General features: G+C 46.2%; 1 protein-coding gene and 1 long non-coding RNA gene across 2 annotated transcripts in view; both read right to left on the reverse strand.

The window, feature by feature from the left end:
• Positions 1-20,279, reverse strand: part of RAB11A (RAB11A, member RAS oncogene family) — a 62,955-nt gene that overhangs the window by 22,344 nt on the left and 20,332 nt on the right. The window contains exons 2-3 of the mRNA XM_040342268.1: positions 6,476-6,671; positions 3,367-3,560 (exon numbers count right to left, since the gene is read on the reverse strand). Of these exons, the coding sequence (XP_040198202.1) occupies positions 3,367-3,560; positions 6,476-6,671 (390 nt within the window). The remainder of the gene's footprint in view (positions 1-3,366; positions 3,561-6,475; positions 6,672-20,279) is intronic.
• LOC120931114 lies at positions 18,498-19,227 on the reverse strand. The gene is made up of 2 exons (XR_005747825.1): positions 19,152-19,227; positions 18,498-18,869 (listed from the first exon to the last, which is right to left on the reverse strand). It is a non-coding gene; the product is annotated as an uncharacterized LOC120931114 (long non-coding RNA).

Below are 20,279 nucleotides of genomic sequence, written 5' to 3' on the forward strand. Positions count from 1 at the left end.
ACACACACACACACACACACACACTTGAAATTTAAGAACACAAAACAAAAAACAGGAGGAAGGGAAGCGACTGAAAATAAGAGAATGTCACGAACTGCGACACAAAATTGCTGCTTTTCCCCTTTTATCCAGTACTGACTCCGCATGCAAAGTTCTGCCACTAGAGGCAGTGTGGTAGAATTCTACCGAGCATTACCTGTATGACCAACCACTGCTCACGGTGGCCTTATACAGAGAGATTCCCCCCCCCCCCAAGTACAGAGACCGCACAAGAAAAACCGTATCTGTACTGTGTGAAAAAAAAAAGTTTGTACAATTCATTCAGTTTAAACCAGGGGTAGAAGATCCGGAAATGTGAAGTGCATGTCCAATTTAACCACTTGCCTACCGGGCCCTTTCACCCTCTTCCTACCCGCTCAGCGTTGTCACACTTTGAATGACAATTGCGTGGTCACTCACGTAATGTGGTATCCATATGAAATGTTTATCTTTTTTTTTCTCCACACAAATATTTTTTTTTGGCGGCACTGTTTTTTTTTTTAAACAACAAAGTTCTTGGTTTATGAGAAAAGTTTGTAAATAATTACTTTTTCTCCTTCACCGGTGTGCGCTGTGGCGCTGATGGGTACGGATAGGCTGCACTGATGAGGCACCAATATGCAGTACCGATAGGCAGCAATGATGGGTACCCATTGGTGTCAATTGCTGGGCACCGTTTGGGCTGCACTGATGATCAGCCCCCCGATAACCTGTACATGTCTCCCCTGCACGGAAATGATGATCGCCTCTCCTCTCTTCACACACGGTCAGTGCGAGGAGAGCCAATAAAAACGGTACTTCATGTGATCGGCGGTGATTGGACACAGCCGATCACATGGGTAAAGAGCTGCACCATCGGCTCTTTACCAAGATCAAGGTGGTGCCGTGTCCCTGTGGAGGGCACACGAGAGCAGCGACACTGGGGCTACGTCATACAATGTCACCCCAGAACGTGAGGCGGTTAAAGTGGTTGTAAAGGGTGAAGGTTTTTTACCTTCGTGTATTCTATAAAAAGCATATCAGAGGGTCTCGATATTCAGATCTCCTGAGGTGCTACAACCCATCTAAACTGGCTAGGAAAAGCATCAGTTTCACACTGAGAGCGCCGGTCGTCAGCGGTAAAGCGCTGCTCATTTTAGCGGCGCTTTGCTGCTAGCAGGGCCTTTTAACCCCAAAGGGGCTAAAAATTTGACTAGCCTCAAATTATTTTTTCAGCAGCAGCTACAAATACTGTAGCCGACGACTTTTAATAAGGGCACTTACCTGTCCAGGGAGTTGCGGGGCGCTTTGTGAATGGCCAGCATGTCTTTTGGGACACACACAGGTCCCAGAAGACAACGGGGGAGCTCACCGCAGAAGAGGACATGACGTCGTGGCCCGGTACTCGGTACTTCCAAAAAGGCAAGAAATTGTTTTTTTTAAATGAGGTGTTCTTCCGTTTAAGACCACCTCTCAAAAATGGGTGGAACTCCGCTTTAAAAGTTGAAGTCCAGCATATTCCTAACCAAGCTTAAAGCAAAGAAGTTCACCCCACCGCCCCCGCAGCCAGACCATTCACAGAGCACAGTAGGGAAACCGGTTGTGAAGCTACAATGTTTTACTACCAGTTTCCCTTGGACCCCTTTCACACTGAAGCGTTTTTACAGCGTTTTAGCGTTCAAAATAGCGCTATTAAAACGCTCCTAAAACGCTCTCCATGCATCTCAATGGACCCTTTCACACAGAGTCCAGCAAGCAGCATCTTTGGAGCAGCTTTTGAGCGCTGAAAAAAAACCGCTCCAAAAACGCCCCTCTCCATTGAAATGAATTGAAAGCGCTGTAAAACGCCTTGCCCTTTTACACTGAAAAAATGCCCCAAAACTTTAGGGTTTTAGCTGTGCTTTACCAGCACATTGGGATTGCAAATGAGGCTTTGCGCGAATAACGCCCCAGTGTGAAAGGGGCCTTAGGCAAGATGGCAGCTCCAGCACTCGATAGCCGTTTGAAAAATTGTCTTGGGTGAGGACGCTACTGGATTCCTGGACAGGCAAGTGCCCTAGTTTTTTTCTGAAGGCGTCTGGAGCTCCTCTCCAACTATTCTGACAGCGATCTGAGCCGGCTTCAGTGACAAGGGACCGCTAACAGCTTCATTGCCCGGATGTGACGTCACCCACATGCTTACTACGGGGCATCCGTTGTCAGCTGTCCCTCCTCTACACTGAGGCCTGGCAGCTAATTATGTGACTGGACCGCTCTAAGAATAGGCAAGTATACACATCTTCCTTTCACAGGGCAGATAGAATGGGGTTTAGAAGAGGAGTGGGATCAAATTTAAGCTTAGTTAGGAATAGGCTGGACTTCCACTTCAACTCCAGGTTTACTTCCACTTTAAAAAAGTGATATTAAAAAGGCTCCCTTTTTTTTTTTTTTTTTTAAATAACAAACATGTCATAATTGCCTCCACTGTGCAGCTTGTTTGGAAAGAGAGTGGCCCCGATCCCCATGTTCTGGGGTCCCGCGACGGCTCTTCCTCACAAGCGCTAACCTCCTCTGGGAAGCACTCTCCCAAGGGGGTTACCCTGCGGGCACGCTCCCATGTCATACACTCAGCGTCCATAGACGCTGAGTGTAGGATTCGCCCACTCTCCGTGCCCGCATCATTGAATTTTATGGCTGCGCTATCAATCAATCCAATGAAGAGCTGAGAACCCGTGGAGAGTGCGACGCGGGATCACACCCACAGAAATTCGAGGCTCTGGCAAGTAAAACCGTGGAGGGGGGGGGGGGGGGGGGGATAGGCGTTTTCTCACCTTAATGTATAAGATGCATTAAGGTGAAAGATCAAAAAGCTTTACAGCCACTTTAAATAATTAAAACTATTTACTTTATAACCAATTGCCACACCTGCTATCAGATCATTCACATTTCCTTGCACAACAAAAACCGAGTCGGACTGAATTCTGCTCAGCCATTCACAGGGAGCCTTATATTGTCATCAATACATACGAGGCTTTCTCTGATTGGATCAAAAGGAAGAAAGTGGGCAGAAAACATCACAAGCTCTACCTCAGCCAATCAGTGAAAGTCTTGTAAAAAAAAATACAAGGCGTTCCTGTCCTGGGAACAGTTGAGCAACTCTCCGCCCAACTCAGTTCTCACAGCCATGGGCGCTGTTCATGTAGACTTTGCATGGCATATTTTGGAAGAACGTAACTTCTATTAGTGATAACCTGAATTTAAACAATTCAGTCCAGTATAAAGTGAAGGACTATAGAATTCTAAACCTTGGCAAGGACACTAGTAAACGTTGTAGGGAAATTCAGATCAATGTATATAAATGTATAATACCTGCAAATGCTCGGGCCTCATCAGTCGGCACTGCTCTCAGGTGGCGCAAGTCACTCTTGTTGCCCACCAGCATGATGACGATGTTGTTGTCCGCATGGTCCCTCAACTCTTTCAGCCACCTTTCCACATTTTCGTAGGTAAGATGCTTGGCGATATCATACACCAGCAGAGCACCTACAGCTCCTCTGTAGTACCTGGAAGGAGAAGATACGCTGAGTCAGCTTATAAAGGAGTGAATCCAACGGGCGCTTTGCTTCTGAAATAGGCAGAACTGTGCAGAATTTGTCATTAAAGCGGTTCTCCACCCTAAAGTGGAGTCCCGCTGATCGGAACCCTCCCCCCCTCCGGTGTCACATTTGACACCTTTCAGGGGGGAGGGGGGTGCAGATACCTGTCTAAAGACAGGTATTTGCACCCACTTCCGGCCACACGCTACGGGCAAAAGACAGGTTTTTCTGACTTCCCGTCTGTCGCCCGTTGTGTGCTGGGAACACTCGGCTCCCAGCACACAGCGTGTGAGCCAATCGGCGGGCGCAGCTCGCGCCGTAGGGAACCGGGTAGTGAAGCCGGAGCGCTTCACTTCCTGGTTCCCTCACTGAGGATGGCGGGGGGAGCAGCAGAGAGACGAGCGATCGCTCGTCCTCTGCTGCGATCGGTGCTGGACTCCAGGATAGGTAAGTGTCCTAATATTAAAAGTCAGCAGCTGCAGTATTTGTAGCTGCTGGCTTTTAATATTTTTTTCCCCGTGGCACATCCGCTTTAAGGCTCCATTCACACTTGTACGACTCCAAAGTTGCACCGACTTTGGAGTGCAACTTTGATGCATCTTTGAATGGGTACAGCTTGGATACAACTTTGGCTTTGACCAGCGATAATGGACAACTATTGCATCGTCAGGTACAAACTTTCATGCAACTTTTGAGGGTTAACATTAAAGTCTATGGCCCTCAAGTTGCATGAAAGTCGGACCAAAGTGGCGCATGAACTACTCTGAAGTCGCTGCAAACTTTAAAGTTGCACATATATGGTTATCATTGGAAAACATGGGGAACGACCTGTCATGTGACTTTGGTGTCCAAGGCCCCTTTCACACTTGTGCGACTTGAGACTGCAAAGTCGCATGACAAGTCGTACCCCCATGATTTCCAATGAGTACCAATCATATGTGTGCGACTTCAAGTCGCACCGACTTCAAAGTATTCCCTGCACTACTTTGTTCCGACTTTGATGCGAGTAGAGGTCCATAGACCTCAAGTTTACACAGGCATTCCCCAAAATCGCAGCAAAGTTACAGTAGTGTGAAAGGGGCCTAAGAGTGCTTTTACACTCACAGCGCCCGGACGCGCTTTACTGACGTTTTTGCAGCTCTTTTCGGCTGCTAGAGGGGCGCTTTTAACCCCCGCTAGTGGCCGAAAAACGGATAAAGCGCTGCAAAGAAGCTGCTGGCAGAAATTTGTCAGTGCAGCGTCCCAGTGTGAAGGCACTCAGGCTTTCACACAGATTGCAGCTGAGGCTTTTTTCCACAGGCGCTATTTTTTGCACTAAAGCGCCTGAAAAAAACACCCCAGTGCGAAAGGGGCCTAAGGCTGCATTCACACTTCAGTGTTTTGTATCACAGATTTGCCGCCATTTGAAAACGCAACTGTGCAAATGGCAAATCGCGGGACTCGCATTTGAGATGCCACACATTTGACACTTACAAAAGACACTTGTGCTGCAATCGCGGGAAGCATGGCGCCCAAAAAAAGTTCAGGAGACGATTTTGGACGACAAGCGACCTGCACCACCAGTCCTGCGATTTGTCATGCGCATACCAACGATTTCAAATCGCGCGCAGAATCGCAGTACAATGGTCTGAATGATTGCATACAAATTGAAAGTATTTGGGTTTAACCTTATATTATATGGTTTTGGTAAAGCTAAAAGGAGAGAAAAAAAAAATGCTTATTCTTTATTTTCTTTTACGTCAGAAGCTACAAACACTGTAGCTGCTTACTTTTAAAAAACGGACACTTACCTGTCTTAGCACCTGTGATGTCGCCCCCCCCCCCCCCCCCCCAAGGCCAATCTCTCGATTGTGGCAGGTCCCGGCACCGTCATCCTCACTAAGGGCAACAGGCAGTGTAGCCTTGCGGCTTCACTGCCCATTTCCTACTGAGCATGCGCGAGTGGCGTGGCGCTTTATGAATGGGCGGCTGTTCTCTGGTATACACAAAGTTCCCAGAAGACAGCGCGCCACATTTCCCAGAAGACAACGCGGGGAGGACAAGAATGAAAACCAGCCGCGGACTAGGAAGAGGCAAATTAGGAAGATTTGGGGCAGCACAGTGGTGCAGCAAGTAGCACTTTCGCCTAGCAGCAAAAAAGGTCGCTGGTTTGAATCCCGACCACGACACCATCTGCCTGGAGTTTGCATGTTCTCCCTGTGCCTGTGTGGGTTTCCTCCGGGTACTCCGGTTTCCTCCCACACTCCAAAGACATGCTGGTAGGCAAATTGGATCTTATACATATATATACTGGGCCAATTTGGACATCTGTGTGTATGATTGTGTGTCCCAAGCGTGTCACGATCCTAAGGGGTAAAATGACCGCACCAGCCACGCAGACTCTGGCTGGAAAAAGCGCCCAGAAGCGATTCAGTTCGCATGAGTTGCGCTATACAAGTCATTCATTCATTCGCCTAGCAACCGCCATTTCTGGCAAGTAAATAACTATGTCATTTTTTTTTTTAGGGTAGACCTCTGCTTTAGAGCCCTTTCACACTGGAAACGCCTATAGCGGAGCGTTAAAATAGCGTCAAAACACCGCTATTTTACCGCGTTTTCAATTTATTTCAATGGAGAGGGGCGTTTTTTTTCAGCGCTCAAAAGATGCTGCTTGCAGGACTTTTCTCAACGCTCCTCCAGCGCAACGCCTCAGTGTGCAAGGGTCCATTGACATGCGTTTTTTATGAGTGTTTTAATAGCGCTATTTTTACCACGAAAACCAGTGTGAAAGGGCTCTTAACGCCGCAAATAAAAAAGGAAAAAAAATTATTGGATAAATAAAATATGCACAATACCACCCCATTTTCTTCCCACCCTTTCAGCCCCCCAACATAGTGACTCACGCGGAGGTGATTGCGCGGTATCTCTCCTGTCCAGCCGTGTCCCAAATCTGAGCTTTGATTGTTTTGCCGTCCACCTGGATGCTCCTTGTAGCAAATTCCACCCCGATGGTGCTTTTGCTCTCTAGGTTAAACTCGTTACGGGTAAAGCGAGAAAGGAGGTTACTTTTTCCAACTCCAGAATCACCGATCAGCACCACTGCAAAGAGAAAAAAAAAAAAAAAACAGCCTTGCGTTTAGTAAATCGCTCTGAAACATACACATGTCCATACAGGCGGCACTGCTACTATTACAACATAAGGAAACCTTGATTATTATGTTGGAAATCATCAAGTGGCAAGGAAAAAAAAAAAAAAAAAAAGGGGGCTCAGACAGACAATCACGTGACCACTAACTGGCTGTCAGTGATCACATGATTGCGAGTGTTGCAGAAAATACATACATTCACAACAAACACATTATAACCACTATAATTATCCACTTGAGGACCAGGCCTATTCTGACATTCATCTCCTCCTACATGTAAAAATTAGATTTTCTTTGTTAGAGAATTACTTGGAACTTCCGCTTTTGGCATGTAATTGTTTTTTGGGGGGGGGTTCTTTGTTTTGAAGGCGACTTCCTGTCCCACTTCCTCCTTCTGCCTAGAGGGCCGTCTAGGCGACACCTCCTCTCCCCCTAGGCGGACCCTCCCCTCTAGGCGATCTGGGACAGGTCCCAGAAGATCGCCTATCCACTCCGAGAGCGCAGCGGACTCGCGCATGTGCACCCGGCCGTGAAGCCACAAGCCGTCAGGGCCAGGTGCCCACAGTTGCAATGGAGGTGCCGAAGGGGGGGGGGGGGGGGAGAGAGCCGGCCTCCGTGCAGCCGCATCGCTGGACTGTGGGACAAGCAAGTGGCTGTTTATTAAATGTCAGCAGCTATGCTTTTTGTAGCGGCTGACTTTTAATAAACTAAAAAACAGCCTGGAACTTCCGCTTTAAATACAGAGCGTATTTTTTTTTCCTTCTTTTCTCTTATTGGGGGGGGGGGGGGGGGGAGAGGGGCAGGTTTTAGGTTGAAGAAGACATAGTAAAGGGGAGAGAGGGATACATAAAGTATAGAAATATCCGTTCAAATTACGTTGATGGATAGAATAAGGTATATGTTATATTTGGACGTGGTGATGTTTTTTTCTTTTTTTTGGAATATGTATTCTGTTCTGTATGCCTTTCACTTTTACAAAATAAAAAAATATTAAATACGAAAAAGAAAAAAAAAATACAGAGTGTGCAGAAATGTAAAAGGGTGACATGAGGCATCTTTAATATTTAAAAAAAAAAAATGGGTATTATATGGTGTTTGTGTGGATTATTCTTTAAATCAATGACATGACTAAAATCTGGGTTCCAGGACGGAGCTCATTTTCACTTCACCGTTATTTTAAGCAATGCTACTCAAAGTTCAAGATTAAATGTCATTATGTCATTCAATGTTACACAAAAGGTTTAAAAAAAAAAAAATCCAACATATTGTTGAAAAATAGAATTGGAATGGGCTGAGCGTACAGCTGCAGTTTACTGTAATCCTTCACCTGGGTGCACCAGTCTGACAGGTCTACCTCCCTCCCCCCCCCACACACACACTACAATCTGCTCATCATTTACAGAGGTGACGGCTGACGGAAGCCACAGCCTAGTTGAATGGACAATTTATTTCAAAAGAGAATGAGTGAGAAAAAGGTTATGCAAGATCATTCAAATGTGTTTAACCCGTTACTGATCACCGGCCTATTCATCCCCAGGAATGAATTACCCCCTTCCTGACCAGGCCATTTTTTGGGATTGGCACTTCGACGCTTTAACCGACAATTTGTACCCGAACAAAATTGATGTCCTCCCCCCCCCCCCACACACACAAATAGAGATTTCTTTTGGTGGTGTTTGATCATATATTGCAGCTTACCGATCAGATGTGCTGACCGCATTATTTTTATGTGTGTTGTATGTGTGTGTTGTTTGTGTGTATGTACACACACAATTTTTTTTTTATATATATATATACACACACACACACACACACACACACACAAACATACATACATCACAACACACACACACACACACACACACACACATACAAATATCCGAAAAAAAGAATTTGATGTTACATGAGGATAGTAGAAGAGATCAATGCCATTACCCTAATCAATGCTCCCACTACAGACTGCTGAGGTCAGAGGGCCACCCAGTTGGGCACCAGGGATTCAAAGTAACGAGATAAAACCCCATTCAAAAAAAAAAAAAGTATACACTTCACTTTTCCTTTCAGCCCCTCGGGATGAATGAGAGGAATCACAAGATTCCACATGGCAGCACGGATGGAGGAATCTCCTGCTGCTGACTATTGTTTTCCTGGTCGTCAGAATACCCAAAGAGTACCTGTCTGGGATTGGAGGCAGCCGCTAGGTTAGGCTTCATGTACACGAGACGTTCAACCTCTCCTGAATGATTTATCTTGACAGCTAGAAAATGGTGTCTAAAAATGGCCGATTAGCCGCGTTTACATGCCGTGTTGGCATCTAGAAGCATTTGGATTTTAGTTTATTTTTTTAAATGACCAAAACAAAAAGACAAGGATGTGAAACAGGAAGTGGTAATAAACCCAAAACCAAAAAAGGTCATTAATTGCAGCTTACCGATCAGATGTGGTGACCGCATTATATTTATTTTTTTAAAGGCCTTCTTCTCCCCCCGTTCTCACCTGGTGATCTGGTCATTAAGACACCATTCTTGATAAAGTTTTGTACAAACTTTATTTGAAGTGTACAAAAAAAAAACTAAAAGAACGGACACTTCATTCATGGCAATGCACAGTAGAGCGCTGCGTTGCTGTATATCGCTGTGCGATAAAATGACGCATTTCTGCATTTTAGCGCAGTTTAAGGTTGTAGTTTAGGTATGACATTTACAGCAGAACCAAATGTAATACTTACCTCTGTTTGAATGTTCCGACACCTACAAAGTACCTTGGCTGGCACCCGCATCTTTTCTCAAGGCTTCTTTTGGGTGACGGTCTTTGGCCGTCTGATTGGCTGGCATGGCCTGACCCGTCACTTCCACTTGTGCGCGATTCCTGACCAGCAGCGGACTCAGCCTCTCAGTGCACCGCTGGGAGCCTGAGACAGACACTCCTACCCTCCTCCACAACCTGGTGCTCTTGCAAGTGCTGGAGGGGCAGGAGCAGAGAGCTGGTGACTGACAGTTACTGGCTCTCTGCTCACTGAAGACCGAGAACGGAGTGATCAGCGTTTTTTGATCGCTTTGTTCTCTGTGTTGTAGGTGATGGGGGACCAAAGCTGCACCCACCTGTTCCAAGTGAGAATGCAAGTTTTTTTGCAAACGACAGTGATCTGGCCACGGGCTACACCTCATATACATACAAGTTTACATGCCCCAAAAAAGAAAAAAAGCCTTTGGATAAATCAGTCATTTTTTTTTGTAAATAACAAACATGTTATACTTGCCTGCTTTGTGCAGTGATTTTGCACAGAGCAGCCCTGATCCTCCTTTTCTGGGGTCCCCCCCTACTGGTGCTCCTGGCCTCCCTCCGCAGTTTGCTATGGGGGCACCTGAACAAGCTTGCCCCTGAGCCGTTCTGTGTTTCCATACACACACGGCGCATGGCTCGGCTCCCGCTCTCTCCTCATTGGTTCACTGGTTGTGATTGACAGTAGCGGGAGCCAAGGGCTCCTGCTGCCGTCTTAGCAAATGAGGGAGACACTCAGGAGGGGTGCTGCACATCACTGGATCAGGTAAGCATTATAGAATAGGCTGTAGCCGGGGTGCAGAGCAGAGTCCTGCTGTCTGTCAATAGACACAGCAGCAGGACGCGGGAGCGGGCCTGCACGGGTGCCCCAATGGAGAGTGGCTCTCCGACAGGCCATTTGAGAAGAGGAGGACCCAGGAGCGCCGCTGAGGGACCCCAGAAGAGGCGGATCGGGACCACTCTGCAAAACCAACTGCACAGAGAAGGCAAGTATTTAAGTGGACCTTGCCAAAAAATGCATAAAACACAGGGCGACTAAACACTGTGAATGCAACTGTTAAAGTGTACCAACGTCCCGATAGTATGAAAGTGGAAATTAATCTGGACGGGGGGGGGGGGGGGGGGGGGGGGGGACACGGATGTACCATACCCTCTCTGCTCCCTACCTTATCGTTACTCGCTGGACACCAAGATACTACCGCACTCTTCAAAGGATTATCCCCTTTTCTGTGCTGGGGTGGTGACTGTACAACCCCCTCCCCCCCCCTGCTATCCAGCGTACAAGTTATCAAACATTTGGAGTCATACTAGACTCTGGGACACGTTTAGGGACACCGGAGGGGATACCTGTTGCCTACCCTACACTACCGTCTTTCAACAAACCGTGCATTAGCCCAAGTTTTTTACCTCTATATACAACAGTGTTTTAAAGTACCTACCACATGCCCAAAAGGCTGGCTAGGTAACAGCGCAGTATATACCTTACTTTATTACTAACGGTCTGATCCACATATTTTTGCGGAGACCTGTTTAACCTACCTCTATGCTCCTGATGAAGCGTCCTGTACGCGAAACATGTCGAGAGTAAAAGCAAGATTTACCAGTCCGCATATCAAACTCAGTCTCAAGGATTAAAAGTTTGTATATACCCTCTGGTGCTATATGTTCTCATGTTCATGAGTATATGGGCATAAGTATAAGCTTTTATTTATTATTCTTTATAACATGTACTGCAGGGCTCGACAAGTCCCGGTCGCCATGGCGACTAGAAATCGGGTCCTGACTTGGCTTGAGCTGGCGCCATCTGGTGCTGAGCCGTTGGTATTGCAAGTTATTACCACCAGATGTGTAAGCTGGCGCCATCTGGTGCTGAGCCGTTGGTATTGCAAGTTATTACCACCAGATGTGTGAGCTGGCGCCATCTGGTGGTGGCCGTTGGTATTACAAGTTAAGCATTACAAGTTAAACAGCAATTCTAATGTCATTTTTCACCATTTTCATTGCCATCTTCTTCCCTCTAATTAGAACCCCCAAACATTATATATATTTTTTATCCTAACACCCTATAGAATAAAATGGCGATCATTGCAATACTTTCTGTCACGCCGTATTTGCGCAGCGGTCTTACAAGCGCACTTTTTTGGGAAAAAATTACACTTTTTTTAATAAAAAAATAAGACAACAGTAAAGTTATCCCCTTTTTTTAATATTATAAAAGATAATATTACGCCAAGTAAATTCATACCCAACATGTCACGCTTCAAAATTGCGTCCGCTCGTGGAATGCCGACAAACTTTTACCCTTTAAAATCTTCATAGACGACGTTTTAAAAAATCTACAGGTTGCATGTTTTGAGTTACAGAGGAGGTCTAGGGCTAGAATTATTGCTCTCGCTCTACCAATCGCGGCGATACCTCACATGTGTGGTTTGAACACCGTTTACATATGCGGGCGCTGCTCACGTATGTGTTCGCTTCTGCACGCAAGCTCGTCGGGACGGGGTGCGTTTTCTGGCTCCTAACTTTTTTAGCTGGCTCCTAGATTCCAAGCAAATTTGTCAAACCCTGATGTACTGAGATATTATGCTGATACTGTACTGTTTTTTCACTAAGTTATGTATACAGTTTTCCTTTTATATCCTTTTTATGAATAAATATTTATAGATTTTTTACATTTATTACTTGTACCGCCAAAAGTCCATTCTATTAGTCCAGAGAAGGCAAGTAGGACTTTCTTTTTTTAAAGGAACGTTTACATATCCTTTGAGAGCCGAGACTTTTGTGCACATCTCTGGATCCCGATGGGGCTCAGACGAGTATTGGAGGGGGCTGCCACACACATTGCATAAAAGTAAAACAATCTGGAGCCTTTACAGCCATTTTCATTTAAAAAAATGACCGACTGGGTCACTTTAAAGAGGAGTTCCACCCAAAAATGGAACTTCCTCTTATCCCACTCCTCTCCCCCTTACATGCCACATTTGGCATGTAATTTTTTTGGAGGGGGAGTGGGGGCTTCAGGAGAAGGGGACTTCCTGTCCCACTTCCTCCTTCCGCCGAGGGGCTGCAAAGGCGATACTTCATATCGCCTTTAGGTAGCCCCTCCCTGAAGGCGATCGCCTGGGACACGCGACAGGTCCCAGGCGATCGCCTGTCCAATCGAACAGCGCAGCGCAGGTCCCAGGCGATCGCCTGTCCAATCGAACAGCGCAGCGCCGGAGCCGCGCATGCGCAGTGCCGCTCGCGCATGCGCAGTGGGTGCCCGGCCGTAAAGCCGAAAGCTGTCACGGCCAGGTGCCCACAGTGACCATGAAGACGCTGGCCGGGGAGAGGAGCGGACCCCCGGCCGGCGCATCGCTGGAGCAGGTAAGTGTCAGTTTATTAAAAGCCAGCAGCTAAACTTTTTGTAGCTGCTGACTTTTAATAAACTTAAAGCGGGGGTTCACCCTTAGAGGGCACTTTTTCCCCTTAGATTCCTGCTCGTTTTGTCTAGGGGAATCGGCCATTTGTTTTAAAATATGAGCATTACTTACCCGTTTACGAGATGCATCTTCTCCGCCGCTTCCGGGTATGGGCTGCGGGAATGGGCGTTCCTATTTTGATTGACAGTCTTCCGAGAGGCTTCCGACGGTCGCATCCATCGCGTCACGATTTTCCGAAAGAAGCCGAACGTCGGTGCGCAGGCGCAGTATAGAGCCGCACCCACGTTCGGCGTCTTTCGGCTACGAGTGACGCGATGGATGCGACCGTCGGAAGCCTCTCGGAAGACTGTCAATCAAGAAGGAACGCCCGCTCCCGAAGACCCATACCCGGAAGCGACGGAAGAAGATGCATCTCGAAAACGGTAAGTACGGATCATATTTTAAAACAAATAGCCGATTCCCCTAGACCAAACTAGCAGGAATCTAAGGGGGAAAAAAAAAAAAAATTTAATAAATGGGTGAACTCCCGCTTTAAAAAATGGGTGGAAAACCCCTTTAAGCCTTCCGAAAGTCCACAAATATAAGAGATAAGCAGCTCTGCATATTTTAGGCTATCAGTGTAGATTTGGCCTGGAATTTTCATTCCAACGCCCCTCCCCCCAAATCAGAGAGTAAAGAACTACAACCCATATAGGTGAGCGGGTTCAGCACACTTCCAAAGCCAACGAATATTGTTCTCTGTACAGAGGACAGATTAAAGGTCAGAGACACGCAGCTACAATTACATTATGGCCAGGGAAGAACAAAGACTGAGCAGACATCAGAAGCTCGGGCAGGCCGGGACAAGCAGGTGAAGACATTCTACTTATGTGAACAAGTGTGGCCCTCAGGACAGGGGGGACGGGGGCTTGCCTTATATTGCCCACTTTTCATAAAGAGCAATAAAATAAGTTATCCTGCCGAGAGGGAGACATTCCAGCCACAGATGGGGCGGATGTGATGTTTGGAGAGCACAGAAGAGAGATTAGTGAGGTGTGCCGTGATCACCAGACATGGGAGAAGTTCAGAGAAGTGAGCCCTCATTCCACTGACATAACAACATTCCAAGGAAATCCTGTATTGCAAAGGCTGGAGCACCTTCTTTTCTTTCTAGAACAATCGTTGTACTTGCTGAAGGTCATTCGGTCTCGCGGTCGAGGTGCCAGGAAGGGTGACGCAATGCCGCTGTGTATCGGGGAACTTGGGTGATTTCAGGGCGTGTTGTGTGAATCACTGAAGTCACAATGAGATGACACCCACACGTGAACAAAACCTGCAGGGCGGCTACTGGGAGCCTTGGGCTCGCCCTACGTTTAAAAGGAAGAAGGTTGCATGCAAATACAGTCACATTACCATCTACACGTCGGCATACCATAAAATATGTCATAGGTTATATAGCAGACATAAAAAACGCGTTTTGTCACGTCATGTTGGTGCGGCTTTGGCAGCTCATGTCCTGACAAGCATAGCAATGCTGACATGTAACCAGGAACAAAAGATGAAATGCCGGTCATCATGACAAGCTTCCATTAGAACTCATTCTATTTACTCAATGGCAGTACAAAGCTGGACACTCCCTACAAACACCGATATCTGCAAGTAGATGGAAAATAAATGGATCCTTCCCCAGATAGAAAATAAATGGATCCTTCCCCCTACCAAACCAGCAGGTCCCTTTTGAACTCTTCACAAATCTACAATTACACCTGATGGGGAATCCTTACTGGAGATTAATCTTAGTTTTGCTCTATATTCAGAGGTGCCCAAACTTTTGAAGCACAAGGGCCACTTAAGCCACTTGGTAACCGGTCGCGGGCCAAATGAAGCGCAAAGGGTGGATGGCAGAGCCGTGTCCGCTCAGCATATGCAGAGTGGATACGGACACAACACACTATACTTTTTATTTTTTAAAGGATTGGAGCAGTGGCCTCCAAACTGGGGCACGATGTGGCCCTCTCCCACCGACACCAATAGGGCATAAGTCCTGTCCTTGACACCAACAATGGGGTACTATTCCTCCCCTGATATCAAAAATGTGATACATGGGGGGGGGGGGCGGTATCTGGGGCCCCCTTGTTAAAGGGAAGATTCCAAATTCTGATAAGCTCCCCTCACTAGCAGACCCCCACAATCACATCCCAGGGTTTTTGTGAAGAGGCCCTTGACCCCATCAACAGAGACGAGGTGCTTTGGGGTGGGAAGCGCAAGCCCCCCCCCCCCCATGTTGAGGGCATGTGGCCTGGTATGGTTCAGGAGGGGGGGGGGGGTAGTTAACACTCCCCCCTTTCCTGGCCTGCCAGACAGCATGCTTGGATAAGGGTCTATGGCAGTGGTTCTCAACCTGGGGGTCAAATAATGATTTGCCAGGGGTCACCGTATTCTGGACTGTTCCTGAAGCCCGCTCCACTCTCACAGCCTTTTTGTGGCCGCCCAACAGGGCTGTCCCTGGACTCCGCGTCCGCCGACTCAGCCTCTTCGCAGCCACCCACCCATTCAGTTCATGGCATGGCTTGGGGGCAGAGACTAGAGGTCAGCTGACTGGCAAGTAATGTGAAGTGGAAGGGGCTGGAGGAGACCCTAGCTCCTGATTTCGGCATAGGTGTCACTGCTACGAGACACCACAAAGTCGAAAACACAGTGAGTAGCACTACCTGCGATTAGAGTTGCCATTAAAAGTCCCCACTACATATCAGCAAATGACCTTGATCAAGAGCACCCAAGTTGGCTGATCGGAACTCCCCCAGCATTGCCACGCAACAAATAGAGAATACATGGAAGGGAGAGGAAAAGAAGGGGAGGAAGAAAGAAAGAAAGAAAGAAAGAAAGAAAGAAAGAAAGAAAGAAAGAAAGAAAGAAAGAAAGAAAGAAAGAAAGAAAGAAAGAAAGAAAGAAAGAAAGAAAGAAAGAAAGAAAGATCCTAAAATGTACCATAAGGGTTTTAATACTGTACAAGTAAAAGCGATTCAAGCAGTGCAAAATGTCCATGGGTTAGGGATGCAAAATTACTTGTCTTAACTTGGGTGCCGACAACCCACGATACGGAAATAATTTTATTGTTAGGGGTCCCCACAACTTGGGAAATTTTATCAAGGGGTCACGGCCCTAGAAAGGTTGAGAACTACTGGTCTATGGATTTTGGAGGGGACCCCACGCCGTTTTATTCTTTTTTTGTCAATGCTAGAAAAAAATTCTATTACCACTGGCCACAGTACGGCCCCCCTAAAACCTGAAGGACAGTAAACTGGCCCTTTGTTTAGAAAGTTTGGAGACCCCTGGATTGGAGGTAGGAGTAGGACACAAGTTGGTTTACATCTGCCACTCCTCAGAGGTGAATGGAGGGTCCAATTGGGTCGAACTGACCGCGTGAAAGGGGCCCAAGGCTGTTTTCGCACACTGCGGGTACAACGCAGTATACCTTTGGCTTTCCTGCACTTTGCAATAAACTTCTACTATATTCTGCAGGTTTGGTGCACTTTCAGAAAGCTCACAAAACTTGCAGTTATTAACAGAAGTCTATGGCTCAGTTCAGGTAATCCACGGGTGCAATGCTCTGCATCTCTGGATCAGATCTTCCCATATATACACTGATTTTAGTAATGAACTGACCTTTAATAACAGTATTCTATACTAGTCCCTTCCAGAGCAAGAGATCACATCAAAGGAGCTCCGTGGGCCAAATGTGGCCCCCGGGCCACTAGTTGGGCACCCCTGCTCTATATCATGGGTGGTCAACCTATGGTCCTCCAGCTGTTGTGGAACTACAAATCCCACAAGGCATTGCAAGGCTGACTGTAACAAGTATGACTTCCAAAAAATCAGAGGCATGATCGAACACGCAACAGCTGGAGGGCCACAGGTTGAACACCCATGATCTATGCCACAGGTGTCAAACTGGTGGCCCCTCCAGCTGTTGTGGAACTACAAATCCCATGAGGTATTGCAAAGCTCACAGTTACAAGCATGACTCCCAAAGGCAGAGGGCAACAGGTTGAGCACCCATGATGTAGAGCAGATATATACAATTTGCAGACCTCCAGCTGTTGCAAAACTACAAGTCCCATCATTCCTCGGCCTCTGGGTGTCATGCTTGTGGCTGTCAGAATCTTGCTATGCCTCATGGGACTTGTAGTTCTGCAACAGCTGGAGGTCCGCTAATTGTATATCCCTGATCTAGGTGATGTGGAAATGCATGGGCACAGATGCATGTTTTTGTGTGCGTTTCACAGAATCTCACAAAAGTGAGTACACCCCTTTTGTAAATATTTTCTTCTATCTTTTCATGTGACAACACTGAAGAAATTACACTTTGTATCTACAATGTTGTGTAGTGAGTGTACAGCTTGTATAACGGTGTAAATTTGCCGTCCCCTCAAAATAACAACACACAGCCAATAATGTCCAAACCGCTGGCAACCAAATTGAGTATACCCCCAAGTGAAAATGTCCAAATTGGGCCCAATTAGCCATTTTACCTCTCCGGTGTCATGTGGCTCGTTGGTGTTACAAGTGTTGTCACATGAAAATATATAATAAGATATTTACAAAAATGTGAGGGGGTGTACTCACTTTTGTGATATACTGTACATCAGGGCGCGACAAAATCCAGGCGCCAGGTCGCAATTGCGACGAGAAAGTGTGACCTAGCGCCCGCCGATAATTGAGGCCGCAGTTAACGGCAATCGTGCGGCAGGCCGCGGCCTTGTGAAGTGCCAAGCTTCCTTTTGTGACCTACGCCATCTGGTGGTGGCCATTGGCATTACAAGTAAAACCAGTTCTAATGTGTAATTTCTCACTGTTTTCACTGCCATCTTCTTCCCTCTAATTAGAACGCCGAAACATTATATATATTTTTTATTCTAACACCCTAGAGAATAAAATGGCGATCGTTGCAATACTTTGTCACGCCGTATTTGCGCAGCGGCCTTACAAGTGCACTTTTTTGAGTGGAAAAAATACACTTTTTTAAATTAAAAAATAAAACAGTAAAGTTAGCCTTTTTATTTTTATCTATTGTGAAAGATAATGTTACGCCGAGTAAATTGATACCCAACATGTCACACTTCAAAATTGCATCCACTCGTGGAATGCCTACAAACTTTTACCCTCTAAAATCTCCATAGGCGACGTTTAAAAAAATCTACAGGTTGCATGTTTTAAGTTACAGAGAAGGTCTATGGCTAGAATTATTGCTCTCGCTCCAACGATCGCAGCGATACCTCACATGTGCGGTTTAAATACCGTTTACATATGCCGGCGCTACTCACGTATGTGTTCGCTTCTGCGTGCAAGCTCGGCAGGACGGTCGCGTTTTTCTGGCTCCTAACTTCTTTAGCTGGCTCCTAGATTCCAAGCAAATTTGTCAAACCTTGTTGTACATGCATTGCATCGGGCAGACCAGTCAGCTGAACAGACTGACCAATGAAACTAGGAAGTCCTCACACGAACTAGGTTGGATCACTGCTAAAGGACCAGGCCTTTTCTGGCGTTTTGTGTTTACACGCAAAAATCTATTTTTTGCTAGAAAATTTTTAGGCTGCGGCTTCAGCCTAGTCCGTGACGGCTGGCCTCACGGCCCTTTCCCGGGATCGCGGCTGACTGACTTCTCCCCTGCACACCCCGGAGAGGCTATCAAGACAGGAGGGACGTTTGTAAGGGTCTGCACCAGATAATAGGAGGATTCTTCACGCCGGTCCTGGGATAAAAAAATCGAAAAAAGTCGATTTTTAAAAAATATGAATCGATTTCACCTACCAACTCGATTTTTAAATCCAATTGTTTATTATACAACGTATATTGTATAATGTCTTACGGTTTGCAAGTGAATACTGTATGTAGCTGAGGCTACAGCGCTGACCGCAGCCACATGCATTAGTGAAGGAAATAGTTTTGCTTGGGCCAAGTTGGCCAAACTATTAAAAGCGATAAAATGTTTGAGGATTGATTTTCGCGCCAAAGAGAAAAATGAGTGGAACATCAAAACTTGATATAATAAGTTACATAAAAAAAATATATAATGAAAAAGCTGCTCCCCTAAAAATATAAGAGGCCAATACCTCATTAGATTTAGTGAATGTGTAGTAGGTAGGGGGCGCTAATAAGAAAATTAGTCAAAGTGATAGCAATTACAAAAATGATTTTTGTAATTGCTATCACTTTGACTAATTTTCTTATTAGCGCCCCCTACCTACTACATATTAAAAGCGATAGCAAACTTGGAGCGATGCTTTAACCACTTCATTACTGGGCACTTAAACCCCCTTCGTGCCCAGACCAATTTTCAGCTTTCAGCGCTGACGCAATTTGAATGACAATTGCACGGTCATACAACACTGTACCCAAATTATATTTTTATCATTTTTTTCCCACAAATAGAGCTTTTTTTGGTGGTATTTGATCATCTCTGTGATTTATTTTTTTTGCGCTATAAAAACATAAAAAGACAGAAAATTTTGAAAAAAAAAAAAAAAAACCCCACAATATTTACTTTGTTATAATATCCTAATTTTTATTTTTATTTTTAAATAAAAAATTCCCTCGGTTTAGGCCGATACGTATTCTTCTACATATTTTTGTAAAAAAAATAATAAGCGTATATTGATTGGTTTGCGCAAAAGTTATAGCGCCTACAAAATAGGGGATAGATATTCGATTTTTTTTTTTTTTTTTTTTAATAGTAATGGCAGCGATCTGCGATTTTTTTGTCAGGCCTGCGATATTGCGGCGGACGTATCGGACACAATTTTGGGACCACATTCATACAGCGATCAGTGCTATAAAAATGCACTAATTACTGTATAAATGTGACTGGCAGCGAAGGGGTTAACACTAGGGGGTGAGGAAGGGGTTAAATGTATTCCCTGGGTGTGTTCCAACTGTGTGGGGGAGGGGGGTGACCGATCTGTGTCCCTATGTACAAGGGACACAGCTCAGTCTCCTCTCTCCCTGACAGGACGTGGAGCTCTGTGTTTACACACACAGAGCTCCACGTCCCTGCTGTCACCGACGATCGCGGGTACCTGGAAGGCATCGCGGCCGCTAGGCACGCGCATCGGCTCCCGAGCGATGCGCCGGGCACTTTGTTTCCCCGCTGCGCGCCCCCAGTGGTGCGCACGGGGAATGACAACAGGACGTCCAAAGACGTCCACTCGGCACTTGAGAGCCACGCTGTGGACATCTTTCGTCCATAGCGCGGATCCCAAATGGTTAATAAAGATGGATGTGATCGAACAGCATAGGTGGGAGACCTCCTGAGATTGTGCAGCAGGTTTGGGCTCATTTTGGTCAGCACCATGGTACCACCCATGACTAAAAATTATCAT

Source organism: Rana temporaria, chromosome 3 (assembly GCF_905171775.1).
Source record: "Rana temporaria chromosome 3, aRanTem1.1, whole genome shotgun sequence".
NCBI lineage: Eukaryota > Metazoa > Chordata > Amphibia > Anura > Ranidae > Rana > Rana temporaria.